Source organism: Euprymna scolopes, chromosome 43, assembly GCF_053919585.1.
Source record: "Euprymna scolopes isolate OS-2025 chromosome 43, ASM5391958v1, whole genome shotgun sequence".
In the NCBI taxonomy this organism is placed as follows: domain Eukaryota; kingdom Metazoa; phylum Mollusca; class Cephalopoda; order Sepiida; family Sepiolidae; genus Euprymna; species Euprymna scolopes.
The window spans coordinates 12,561,236-12,578,580 of NC_136524.1; the positions used below are offsets into that span (position 1 = coordinate 12,561,236).

Consider the following 17,345-nt stretch of genomic DNA (forward strand, 5'->3'; position numbering starts at 1 on the left):
TTGTAATGAAAGTGGCTGGAATTAATTATCAGCATGAAATTTTAATACATTGTTTTCTAAAATTGTTTTGTGCACTTAATTGAAGTTCACTGATGCTCTTTTGTTTTGGCTACACTGCAGCAACTAGTTGTCAAGAAAAATGCAGAACAAGAAGGCCTTTGGTGCGGAGAGAACCAATCAGAAATGCATGAATTCTATATTGGTTCAAAACCGATTAAATGGTTATAGAATTAAAGAATTGTTTGACACACACTAACAAATTGCTGAAAAACAAATGCAACAAATAAATGAGTTTTTGGTAAATTTTGGTTTTCTTGCCAATTTTTCCAGAGTTTTATTGAAATGTGTGTTTTTCTCCCTGAATTAGTCATTGGATTAATCGCAAAGGGTAAATGGAGGAAGAATAGATCACAATACTTTTCTTAATTTGCTTTCTATACCACACCAATTTGATATATTTTTATGAAAAATGTTATAGTACAATTGAACATTCTTTTTCCATAAGATTTTATTTGAAAAATAAATACATTCTTTCTTTGGAATATGATGAAAACAAAAAATTCAGCATTGATTTTTTTAAATAGAATTTTAATGGACAAAAGTAGACATCTTTATTTAACCAGAATAAAATTGATCAAGTTAAATTGAAAATATATTTTATAACATCATTGAAAGTTTTTGCTATTAAGTTTCATTTGTTTATGCTTGTTCTCAGTTATCTCTGTCACCGTGCTTTGAAATGATCTGAAAAAAAAAACAAAAAAACTAAGTAAATAAAAGAAAAACATATATGTATACATAAACTTATTATTTATTTATTGATCTATTTTTTGTATAGCCATTATGGTGACATAAGATGATTTCACCACATGCATTTTGATTCGAATTATTATTATGTTGTGGGTGGTTGCATATAAAAATTTTAATTGAGTACATTTTTTATAAATTTATGTTTGCAGACTTCCCATTTCCCCATTTTCTTTCATTTACATTTTCTTTCTCCCACAAATCATTTTTCATTTCATATAAAAAAAATTTCCAACAATTTTTTTGAGGAACATTCCTGTATCTAATTAGTTGTTTAGTAGATTTCCATGTACAACCTACTAAAAAATAAAATAAATAAATGAGTAAATAAATATATGAGTGAGTACATGAGAGAGAATTTACTACGTCTTTTAGTTATGGAATAATGACTAATATCTATATATATATATATATATATATATATATATTTATTCATATATATATATATATATTTATTCATATATATATATATATATATTTATTCATATATATATATATATATTTATTCATATATATATATATATATTTATTCATATATATATATATATATTTATTCATATATATATATATATATATATATATATATTTATTCATATATATATATCTATATTTTTATAAAGTAATAGGGTTCGTGTGTTTCTGTCTGTGTGTACAGCTCTCCATCATCATCAACGAAATATAAAGGAGGTAAGAGGGTAGATCTCTCCTGGTAGAGAAACATTAGAACCCATTTTAGGATGTTTCTGTTATAGGAGACATAAGAATCTTTGCCTAATTTCTTTATATACTAGTCTACAAACCACCCCCATATCGAATGACTTATGCTCATTTGCATATCACATTATATTAAATCTCTTTAACTAATTACCTCGACCTTATTACATATTGGAAATATTCTAATCATTTCAACTGTACTATTTACAAAATTTATTTAACATTTAATTATTTAATATATTTTCATTTAATTTTATATTCGATTTATTTCACTTTACGTATATTATCAAAACAATTCATTGGCGAGCAAAGCTTTATGTTTTGGGATTGTATTGAAAATGTAATGGAAATTTCAATTTCGTTCCGTTTTAATCTTTTATATTTTACTTGCCAATATAATTGAAAGAATACAATTCAACTATCGTAATTTTATATAAATAAACAAAAACAAATATTTTAAAATAAAACTTTATTAAAAAAGAAATAATTTTATTTTTAAATGAAAAAAATCAATTTAGTAAAATAATTGTATTAAACACCCCCAGCCTTGTCAGCAAACCTGTAAACCTATAAAAGTTAACATTTCGAATGTAAACAGTGATTTTTCGATTTTGTTAGCGCTTGCCGCAATTAAACACAATTAAAACGGAACTAACTTTATTTCCATTCTATTTTTTAAACAACCCCCAAAACATAACGCTCTCTTCCAGTTATAGCCAATTTTTTTTTAATTAAATAAAACAGGTCAAAATAAACAGATAAGCGCATTTTCTTTTACATTTTTCTTACAACAATTGTCATTTAACCAACTGCAGGATATCGTTACTTTTGTGGGGTTGTTTTGAAAATGGCACGGAGATTATAATTTCGTTCCAATTTAATCTTTCTGGTCGAGCCTATTTCGAAAGCCTGTTTATCATAGATTTGAACTACAAATAATTTATTACATTTTGATTATTACTATCTTAAGACTTAAAGCTTATATTTATTTCATTTTTCTATTTATATATTGAATTAGTTATTTCCAGTCTTATTTAAACTTAGTGCTTTCTTTAAACCGGATGAACCTTTTATAAAAATATGAGTTTAACGTAAAGAACACGAACAAGGTTTTATTCAACTGAATTTCTTCCAGTTTACTAACAAAATATATAAATTTAAAAGAGATATAAATAATAAAATAAAAAGGTTATGTAATTTAAAAGAAATACACGTACTCACAAAAGCAGAACTTTTTTTTACACATTTTTTTCTTTAAAACCATAACAATGAGACTAACAATTACCTAGATCTTAGTAATTATTTGTTTTAATAGAACTGTTTTAATTGTACTGTTTACTTAGTTAACCTAAGTTGGTATTACATTTATTTTACATTTACTTTTTTTTTTTAATTATTACTTTTAGACTGTGACGTTTACACCCGGAAGTAATGAGTCACACGTAGGTCGCTTTTATTCATTCCTTTTGGTCAAGATCAAAGTGTAGTATCTGTTCTTCAGATGCTGCACTTCATTTTCTTGTTCTCTTTCGGTGGAGGAGAAATCCTTCACGACTGAGACAATTTTTATTTTTGTACCTTTTCTCCACGTTAAAAAACGACCCTGGTGTCTAACTCTGTCCCGTGGGGAGGCATAGTAAATAGGTACAATATAATTGTTTATAATTGTACTATTCAGAAATATTATTTATAGTTCGTCCATTTCAGTTAGTATACATTTCCTTTACGCTTAATTAATTTACAATCATTAATATCGTTAAACAATTCCGTTTAAAACCGAAATTATGCCACCCAAACGAAGTAGAAACGAAAGTGAGGAAGAAAGAATGGAAAGATTGGAAGCTAATAGACTAAGAGTTGCTGCAATTCGCTCCAATGAAAACAATTCAGATAGAGAAAGACGTCTAGAACTTAACAGGATACGTCAAAGAGAAAGGAGAGCAAGACTGTCAGATTTGGAAAGAGAACCCCAACGTGAAGCTGACAGAACTAGACATGCTGTAAGGCGGTTAAATTCATCACAAGATGAAATTCAAGAAAGGCAAAGATATGCACTGGAAAGAGAAGCAATATTACGATCGAATGAATTATATGAGGTAAGTAGACGTACACAAGGTGAGTTGAGAGTGGCTCAACGACATCAGAATGAATCGGAAACCCAACGAAGCTTTCGCCTATACCAAGGGCAACAACGAGAGGCTGCATGGAGAGAGAGTATGACTTTGCCCCAGCAATTGACAGAAAACGAGGCAGCTAGACAACGAATGACTGCTTTGAGACACCATGAAATAGAACACTGCAATAGAAAAGGATTGCTCTACAACAAAAATGACTCTCTCACTACAGCTGATATAGGAAAAATGGACAAAGTATGTCAACATTGCTCAGCTGTAAAATTTAAAGGAGAAACCCCTGGTTGTTGTTGTTCTTCTGGCAAAGTTGTGCTTGATAGCTTTCCACCACTGCCTCAGTTGCTTCAAGATTTGCTCTCCGGCAATGGTCCCATCTCTAAAGATTTTCTGCAAAATCTACGCAGTTATAACAATTGTTTTGCAATGACATCATTTGGTCACAAAATTGCGGCAGTACATGGGTGGAATCCTTCTTTTAGAATTCGAGGCCAGGTTTGCCACCAGATTGGGAGTCTTTTACCACCTGAAGATGAAACAGCAAAGTTTATTCAAGTCTACTTCTTGGATAGTCTGGAAGAGGAACTACATAATCGGGGACGTGACAGTAGACTCAATAGAGACATTCTCCAAAGTCTGACTGAATTTTTACATGAGAACAACAGCTTTATTTGTCAGCTGAAAACAACAAAGGAGAGGATTGAAGAAGAACACTTGGTAGAACATAAAGTTGTCATAAGGGAAGACCGAAGGCCGCAAGAAGAGCATCCACGGCGATTCAATGCTCCAACAACAACGTATGAGATTGGAATATTAATGGAGAATGAACCAACAGCTAACCGGGATATTGTCTTGCGTTTTAGAAATGATACATTAAAATGGATCTCCGAACTACATCCCCTCTACGATACTTTAATGTACCCGTTAATGTACCCCTATGGTTCTCCATCTTACAACATCTACATGAAGGCATCCAATGGGCGAAAAGTTACCCAACAGCAATTTTATTCGTACCATTTAATGACTCGGCCTGGAAACTATTTTCTCTGGTACCGAAGGCTATTTCAACAATGGCTGGTGGATGTGTACTGCAAGATTGAAACAGAATGTTTACAGTTCCTGAGGCGTGAGCAACAGACCCTGAGAGCTGACAATTATAGCAACTTGAGAGATTCAATTCTTAGGGAGGATGGGAATCCAGAACAGTTTGGTCAACGAGTTGTACTTCCGGCAACTTATACAGGAGGCCCTCGATACATGTTTGAGCGTCAAAGTGATGCCATGGCATATGTTCGGCGAATGGGCCGAGCCGACCTCTTCATCATGTTCACAACAAATCCAAAGTGGACAGAAATTACAGAAAATTGTCTTCAAGGGCAAGACCCTCAGGATCGTCCAGATATTGTTGCCAGGGTTTTGAGGCAGAAGCTAAAAAAGTTACTTGAATTTATTAAAAAGGGAGGATTTGGCAGGTTGAGGGCTTTCCTGTACAGTATTGAATATCAAAAAAGAGGACTGCCGCATGCACACATCCTCACCTGGCAGGCCCCAGAGGACAAACTTCTACCAGAAAAAATGGATCTCTGCATATCTGCAGAGATCCCTGACAAAGAGGAAGATCCTGATCTTCATGCTAAAGTGATGGCACATATGGTGCATGGACCTTGTGGACCATTTAATCCAAATTGTCCATGTATGATTGACAACAAATGTTCCAAAAAATACCCAAAAGAATTTCTTCAGTGTACCAAGCAAGGCCAAGACTCTTACCCCAAGTACAGGCGAAGAAAACCAGAAGATGGAGGCCAGACTGGTACAATAAGGATGAAGAGAAATGGTCGGTATGTTAATCAAGAAATAACAAACCAGTGGATTGTTCCGTACAACAAGGTCCTCCTTCAGCAGTTCAACGCTCACATTAACGTAGAAATTTGCAGCTCGATCCAAAGCATCAAATATGTCCTCAAATACGTGAATAAAGGATGTGATCAAGCAGTGTTTGAACTACAAAGAACTGATGGAGCAGCTAACCAACAAGGCCAAGTACAAAGTCACATTGTGGATGAGATCCAGCAGTTCCAGAATGCAAGGTATGTCGGCAGTTCAGAGGCGGCCTGGAGGATATTGGAACATCCCATCCATGAACATTTCCCCCCAATTGTACAACTTTCTGTTCATCTTGAAAATGGGCAGCGTGTCATGTTCTCAGCTGATACTGTTCTGGAACGAGCCCAAGGTCCACCGCCTGCCACAACTTTGACAGCATTTTTTCAACTCTGCCATGAGGATGACTTTGCAAGGGGTCTCAAATACGTAGAAGTCCCTGAGTTTTACACTTGGAACAAATCGACAAAGAAATGGATGAGAAGAATGCGTGGGGTACAAGTTGAAGGTACTGAAAATGATGATGTATGGAAGGCACCATGCATTGGGAGAATCTACACGATTAGTCCAAAAGCAGGGGAGTGTTATTTCTTACGCCTGTTGCTCAATGAGGTTGCTGGTCCAACTTCATTTCAAAATTTGCGAGCATACAATGGTCAGGTGTTTGAAACATACAGAGCAGCGTGCCTTGCTCGAGGCCTTCTAGAAAATGACCATCACTTGCATCAAGCAGTAGGAGAGGCAAGTGCCACTCAATCACCTTCAAATTTGCGAAGCCTATTTGTGATAATTTTAACAGCCTGTGAGCCAAGAAATCCTCTTGAGATCTGGATGGCTTTTCGTGATGTAATATCTGAAGACATTCTTCACAGATACAGGCAAGAAGTTAACAATTCAGAAGCAGATTTTAATGAGGACATCTACAATAAAACTCTTTGTCTAATTGAAGAAAAAGTTCTCCTTATGTGCGGTCAACCATTGGCAAGCTATGGATTACCTGCACCAATGCAAGGGAGAGATGAAAGACTCGCGAGAGAGTATCAACGTGAAGTTACTTATAATCTTGAAGAACTTCCCTACAAGCAGAAAATATGCAAGAAAAACTGACCGATTCTCAAAGAGAAGTTTACAATTCATTCATGGCAATGTTGGAAGCACAAGGTGAAATGAACAAAAACATGATGTTTCTTGATGCTCCAGGTGGTACGGGCAAGACTTTTGTAATCAATTTGATCCTTGCAAAGATTAGATCCATGAGAAAGATTGTGCTTGCAACAGCATTCAGTGGCATTGCTGCTACTCTACTACAAGGTGGCCGCACTCTTCACAGCACTTTTAAAGTACCCTTGGATACTCATCGAATGGATCAGCCAGTTTGCAAAATTACTGGTAACTCAGCCTTGGCAAATGTAATTAGAGACACCTCTGCAATCATTGTAGACGAAGCCCCAATGACGCACAAGAGTGCTTATGAAGCAATTGAGCGAACACTGCAAGACATCACAGGAAACAAGAATCCCATGGGTGGCATTCCAACCTTATTTTGCGGTGATTTCCGTCAAATCCTCCCAGTGGTTAAAAATGGCACAAGGGCTAACATTGTCAATGCAAGTTTGAAACAATCCTATCTCTGGAGGCACGTTATAGTGAAGAGACTGACTACTAATATGAGAGCCTATATCTCTGATAACACAGCTGCAGCAGACTTCTCAAAATTGCTTCTCCAAATCGGTAATGGTCAGTTTCCTATCACTTCTTCACCTGACACAATTAAGATTCCAACTGCGCTTGGTAAATGTGTCAGTAATCAGAAGCAACTGAAAGACAAAGTGTACCCAGACCTGCAAAACAATGGAAAATCACCGGATTGGCTTGCTGAGAGGGCTATTATTTCGCCATTAAACAGCAATGTGAATCATTTGAACAATTCAATAATGGATGAATTTCCAGGAGATACAAAGCAATACAAGTCAGTTGATTCAGCTACTAATGAATATGAAGCTGTTCACTACCCTGTGGAGTTTTTAAACTCTTTGGAGATATCTGGAATGCCTCCACACATTTTAAATCTCAAAATTGGATCGCCAATCATGATTCTTCGATCCTTGGAACCGCCAAAAATAACAAACGGAACCAGATGTGTTATCACCAGATTGCACACCAATGTACTTGAGGCCACCATTTCCTGTGGTCCCTACAAAGGCGAAACCGTTCTACTGCCAAGGATCCCCTTAGTTCCATCGGACTCAGTACTTCCATTTAAATTCCGGAGACTCCAATTTCCTGTGAAGGTGTGTTTTGCAATGAGCATAAACAAAAGTCAAGGTCAGACATTTAACACCATTGGCGTAGACTTGACATCAGACTGCTTCAGTCACGGTATGTTCTACGTCTCCATCAGCCGGACAGGAAGTTCAGAAAAACTCTACATTCTGGCTCCAAATCAAAGCAGCAGAAATGTAGTTTACCCTGAGGCTCTTTAGTGAAAAGTTCGAGAAATGGATATGAGGAAAAACTGACATGATCTGATTGTGGTAAGTTTTTAGTATTGAATGTGCAAGATAAAATTTAAGCAAGAGTTGAAAATGACTTCAATGAAAAATTTACTATGTAACATCAAGTAACCTTCCTTTTTGATGAAAATGTTTTGTGAAGTTCCTGATTGAATTTCAGTCACTACAAGAGGTAGTTAAAATGTTAATCACCTTATGCAATCGTTGCTCTTACAACATCAACTTACTGGAAAGGTGCCCACAGATTTTGGTACCCGAGTGCGCAACAAAGCTCCGTGCGAAGCACGGGTATCTTTGCTAGTATATATATATTTATTCATATATATATATATATATATATATTTATTCATATATATATATATATATATATATTTATTCATATATATATATATATATATATATTTATTCATATATATATATATATATATATATTTATTCATATATATATATATATATATATATTTATTCATATATATATATATATATATATATTTATTCATATATATATATATATATATTTATTCATATATATATATATATATATATTTATTCATATATATATATATATATATATTTATTCATATATATATATATATATATATTTATTCATATATATATATATATATATATTTATTCATATATATATATATATATATATATTTATTCATATATATATATATATATATATATTTATTCATATATATATATATATATATTTATTCATATATATATATATATATATATATTTATTCATATATATATATATATATATATATTTATTCATATATATATATATATATATATATTTATTCATATATATATATATATATATATATTTATTCATATATATATATATATATTTATTCATATATATATATATATATATATATTTATTCATATATATATATATTTATTCATATATATATATATATATATATGTATTCATATATATATATATATTTATTCATATATATATATATATTTATTCATATACATATATATATATATATTTATTCATATACATATATATATATATATTTATTCATATACATATATATATATATATTCATTCATATACATATATATATATATATTCATATACATATATATATATATATTCATATACATATATATATTTATTCATATATATATATATATTATTATATATATATATATATATTATTCATATATATATATATATTTATTCATATATATATATATATATTTATTCATATATATATATATATATTTATTCATATATATATATATATTTATTCATATATATATATATATATTTATTCATATATATATATATATATTTATTCATATATATATATATATATATTTATTCATATATATATATATATTATTCATATATATATATATATATTTATTCATATATATATATATATATATTCATATATATATATATATATTTATTCATATATATATATATATATTATTCATATATATATATATATTATATATATATATATATTTATTCATATATATATATATATTATTCATATATATATATATATATTTATTAATATATATATATATATTTATTCATATATATATATATATATTATATATTTATAATATATATATATATATATATATTTATTCATATATATATATATATATTTATTCATATATATATATATATATATATATTTATTCATATATATATATATATTTATTCATATATATATATATATTTAAATTCATATATATATATATATATAAATATATATATTATATTCATATATATATATATATATATATATATTTATTCATATATATATATATATATATTTATTCATATATATATATATATATTTATTCATATATATATATATATATATATTTATTCATATATATATATATATATTTATTCATATATATATATATATTTATTCATATATATATATATATATATATTTATTCATATATATATATATATATATATTTATTCATATATATATATATATATATATTTATTCATATATATATATATATATATTTATTCATATATATATATATATATATTTATTCATATATATATATATATATATATTTATTCATATATATATATATATATATTTATTCATATATATATATATATATATTTATTCATATATATATATATATATTTATTCATATATATATATATATATTTATTCATATATATATATATATATTTATTCATATATATATATATATATTTATTCATATATATATATATATATATTTATTCATATATATATATATATATATATTTATTCATATATATATATATATATATTTATTCATATATATATATATATGTATTCATATATATATATATGTATTCATATATATATATATGTATTCATATATATATATATATATGTATTCATATATATATATGTATTCATATATATATATATATGTATTCATATATATATATATATGTATTCATATATATATATATGTATTCATATATATATATATGTATTCATATATATATATATGTATTCATATATATATATATATTTATTCATATATATATATATATTTATTCATATATATATATATATTTATTCATATATATATATATATTTATTCATATATATATATATTTATTCATATATATATATATGTATTCATATATATATATATATATATTTATTCATATATATATATATATTTATTCATATATATATATATATTTATTCATATATATATATATTTATGTATTCATATATATATATATATTTATTTATTCATATATATATATATTTATTTATTCATATATATATATATATATTTATTCATATATACATATATATATTTATTCATATATATATATATATATATATTTATTCATATATATATATATTCATATATATATATATTTATTCATATATATATATTTATTCATATATATATATATATTCATATATATATATATATATTCATATATATATATATATATTTATTCATATATATATATATATTTATTCATATATATATATATATTTATTCATATATATATATATATATATTTATTCATATATATATATATATTTATTCATATATATATATATATTTATTCATATATATATATATATTTATTTATTCATATATATATATATTTATTCATATATATATATATATATATTTATTCATATATATATATATTTATTCATATATCTATATATCTATAAAAACAGAGATGTGTGTGCCACAGACGATTTCTGATTGGTTAATCCAATAATCACATCTCCTAAAAAAGTATAGTTCTTACGCTCTTAACTTTACCATAAAATATTTTGGTCTTATTTATTGTCCATCTTGGAAGGGTTTAATTTTTTTCTAACTTGCCATTTACAAATTACAAAAATACGAAACTTCACAATCCAACCTCCGACTCAACGTCCGCCATTCACAAAACAAGAAAGCAAACGCTGGACAGAATATTAGTACTACTACTACAAACAATACAGCACGAAAACACGCGCACACACGCACACACACTCACGTCCACTACCGTCCTTGGCTACGTCACGTTGTTATGGCAACACGATAAATACACAGTAAATTTGATTTTCTTCATTTCTACGCAAATATTACGCAAATATAAATCATATAGAATATCTGTATGAATATAATTACACGTAATAGTTATCATCGTATAAGAGTGATCATCGTATAAGAGAACCGAAAAAGAAACTAATAGGGAATTTGTATAAAGTTGTATTTTCTTTTTAAATAAATAGAAAATGGGGTGTTGATAAGACTATCGATACTTATACAGTGTAGTCATTCTTTTGCAGACTGTTTTCCTCATTTTCATAGTTGCTTCATCATGTTTCGGCTAACTCGTCCTATGGATTTATCACGACGACGTCAACGTGGCCATTTTGGAAATGTACCTAGCAGAATACCTCCATTTTAGGCCAAATTTCGCAATCTAGCCTTTTTTTTCTCGCCATATTGAGATGCGCACAACACATCTGCAATTTTTTTACGTTTTTTTTTCTTTTTTTTTTTTAAATCTGCAATTTTTTTGCGTTTTTTTTTTTTTTTAAATAAGAATACTATTGAATATGCAAAGAAATTGAAGAAAGCAAAGAATTGAAGAATTTTTATACGAGATTATTTTCGAAACATGCTCAGTTGGACACGCATGGATAACTTCGAAACTTCGTTTATTTACTTCTGTTACAAATTAGAAAAAAAAAAACACCCCAAAAATGGCATCTGTCTTCGCAAAAAAAAAAAATCTCATTCTGGTGGGGGGAAAAAGGGCTAGATTGGCCTAAAATGGAGGTATTCTGCTATGTACGGCAGTTACCTGCCCTTGGGGAATTCCTGGGCCTGCAATAACATTTCCAAAATGGCCACGTTGACGTAGCCGTGATAAATCATTGTTTTTCGCTGTAAAAAAAAAAACTACTTGATCAAATGAAGTGAAATTTTTTTTCGGAGAACTTCAGTCTATAACAGTTACGTACAATAAAAATGTTTTTTCAATATTTCCATTTTTTAATGTCGTCACTAAACTGTATAAGTACCAGACTATCAATATACACAAAAAAATATAGATTTATTTTTGAGTAAAGTTCCCCCGGGTATTCCTTTCACTTCAGTAAATAGTGGTCTTTTGTTATATATATGGCGTACTATTATCCTTATATATATGATGTTTATGTTTATATATATGTATAAGTGATAGTGTCTGTGTGTGTCTGTGCGTCTGTGTGCATTTCCCTACGCTAAAACTGTCAATTATAAGCCTACAGTTTCGAAATTTGATATACAGGGTACTGAGATTTGGGAAAATCGATGTGATAGGTTTTCGACAGAAATTTGGCGATTAAGTGGTCAATATTCAACAATTAGACCTTTGAGAACTCTACCAAACTCCTCCTACAATTTAAGGTCTGAACACGTGATATTTTATATATAGATTCCTTGGACATGGATCTAACTTATTAACTTTACTTGATCCCTAAACAATAAATGTTAAGAGGTCATAATAGGGGTCAAAGTTTAAAAAATTGACCGTTTTTTTTCCTCAGCATACACTTCAAAACACCTGGGCAACGCCGGGCACCGATTGCTAGTATATATATATATATATATATATATATATATATATTTATTCATATATATATATATATTTATTCATATATATATATATATATATATATTTATTCATATATATATATATATATATATATATTTATTCATATATATATATATATATATATATATATATTTATTCATATATATATATTTATTCATATATATATATATATATATATATTTATTCATATATATATATATATTTATTCATATATATATATATATATATATTTATTCATATATATATATATATTATTCATATATATTTATTCATATATATATATATATATATATATTTATTCATATATATATATATATATATATATTTATTCATATATATATATATATTTATTCATATATATTTATTCATATATATATATATATATATATATTATTCATATATATATATATATATATTTATTCATATATATATATATATATATTATTCATATATATATATATATATATATATTTATTCATATATATATTATATATATATTATTCATATATATATATATATATATATTTATTCATATATATATATATATATATATATATTATACATATAATATATATATATATATATATTTATTCATATATATATATATATATATATATTATTCATATATATATATATATATATATATATTTATTCATATATATATATATATATATATATATATTTATTCATATATATATATATATATATATATTTATTCATATATATATATATATATTATTCATATATATATATATATATTTATTCATATATATATATATATATTTATTCATATATATATATATTTATTCATATATATATATATTTATTCATATATATATATATATATATATATTCATATATATATATATATATATATATTCATATATATATATATATATTTATTCATATATATATATATATATATATTTATTCATATATATATATATATTATTCATATATATATATATATATTTATTCATATATATATATATATTTATTCATATATATATATATATTTATTCATATATATATATATATATTTATTTATATTCATATATATATATATATATATATATATATATATATATATATATATATATTCATATATATATATATATATATATATATTCATATATATATATATATAAATCATATATATATATATATATATATATATATTCATATATATATATATATTTATATATATTCATATATATAATATATATATATATATTCATATATATATATATATATTCATATATATATATATATATTCATATATATATATATTCATATATATATATATATTCATATATATATATATATATATTCATATATATATATATATATATTTATTCTATATATATATATATATATATATATATTTATATATATATATTTATTCATATATATATATATATATATATATATATATATTTATATATATATATATATATTTATTCATATATATATATATATATATTTATTCATATATATATATATATATATTTATTCATATATATATATATATATATTTATTCATATATATATATATATATATTTATTCATATATATATATATATATATTTATTCATATATATATATATATATATTTATTCATATATATATATATATATATTTATTCATATATATATATATATATTATTCTATATATATATATATATTTATTCATATATATATATATATATTTATTCATATATATATATATTTATTCATATATATATATATATTTATTCATATATATATATATATTTATTCATATATATATATATATATATATTTATTCATATATATAATATTTATTCATATATATATATATATATTTATTCATATATATATATATATATATTTATTCATATATATGTATATATATATATTTATTCATATATATATATATATATTTATTCATATATATATATATATATTTATTCATATATATATATATATATTTATTCATATATATATATATATTTATTCATATATATATATATATATATATATTTATTCATATATATATATATATATATTTATTCATATATATATATATATATTTATTCATATATATATATATATTTATTCATATATATATATATTTATTCATATATATATATATATTTATTCATATATATATATATATATTCATATATATATATATATATTTATTCATATATATATATATATTTATTCATATATATATATATATTTATTCATATATATATATATTTATTCATATATATATATATATATTTATCATATATTATTTATTCATATATATATATATATTTATTCATATATATATATATATTTATTCATATATAGATATATATTTATTCATATATATATATATATATTTATTCATATATATACATATATATATTTATTCATATATATATATACATATATATATTTATTCATATATATATATACATATATATATTTATTCATATATATATATACATATATATATTTATTCATATATATATACATATATATATTTATTCATATATACATACATATATATATATATTTATTCATATATACATACATATATATATTTATTCATATATATATACATATATATATATATTTATTCATATATACATACATATATATATATTTATTCATATATATATACATATATATATATATTTATTCATATATATATACATATATATATATATATTTATTCATATATATACATATATATTTATTTATTCATATATATATACATATATATATATTTATACATATATATATATTTATTCATATATATATATACATATATATATATTTATTCATATATATATATACATATATATATATTTATTCATATATATATACATATATATATATTTATTCATATATATATACATATATATATATTTATTCATATATATATACATATATATATATTTATTCATATATATATACATATATATATATTTATTCATATATATATACATATATATATATTTATTCATATATATATACATATATATATATTTATTCATATATATACATATATATATATTTATTCATATATATATACATATATATATATTTATTCATATATATATACATATATATATATTTATTCATATATATATACATATATATATATTTATTCATATATATATACATATATATATATTTATTCATATATATATACATATATATATATTTATTCATATATATATACATATATATATATTTATTCATATATATATACATATATATATATTTATTCATATATATATATACATATATATATATTTATTCATATATATATACATATATATATATTTATTCATATATATATACATATATATATATTTATTCATATATATATATACATATATATATATTTATTCATATATATATACATATATATATATTTATTCATATATATATACATATATATATATTTATTCATATATATATACATATATATATATTTATTCATATATATATACATATATATATATTTATTCATATATATACATATATATATATTTATTCATATATATATACATATATATATATTTATTCATATATATATACATATATATATATTTATTCATATATATATACATATATATATATTTACTCATATATATATACATATATATATATTTATTCATATATATACATATATATATATTTATTCATATATATACATATATATATATTTATTCATATATATACATATATATATATTTATTCATATATATGCATATATATATATATTTATTCATATATATACATATATATATTTATTCATATATATATATATATATATTCATAAATTAATAATAATTAGCACTCATAATAAAATATTAAACAACTCTAATAGAAATAAGGCTACAGTAGACAAATGTAACTGCCAAGTGAAAAATAACTGCCCACTGGACGGTTATTGTAAAGTTGAGTGCGTGGTTTATAAGGCCACGATCAACCCAGAAGATAATAACAGGGACAAAAAAGTTTACTTCGGTATCTCTGCCGGAAGCTGGAAACAACGTTTTTATGACCACAAACATTCTTTCAATAACCCAGAACTTAAGAATAAAACCGAGTTAGCTAAACAATGGTGGTTATTAAAAAATGAGAATCGATCCCCAGTGATTTCATGGTCAATCC

At 23.3% G+C, this 17,345-nt stretch overlaps 1 protein-coding gene across 7 annotated transcripts in view; it reads right to left on the minus strand.

Moving 5' to 3' along the window:
• Positions 1-488: 488 nt before the first annotated feature.
• LOC145268193 (uncharacterized) overlaps positions 489-17,345 on the minus strand; it is a 175,863-nt gene continuing 159,006 nt past the window's right edge. For all 7 annotated transcript variants that reach the window (XM_080123433.1, XM_080123435.1, XM_080123437.1 and 4 more), the window contains one exon: positions 489-744. Coding sequence is in view for 1 of the 7 variants with exons in the window: in XM_080123432.1 (XP_079979558.1) it covers positions 712-744 (33 nt within the window). In the remaining 6 variants the exon portion in view is untranslated. The remainder of the gene's footprint in view (positions 745-17,345) is intronic.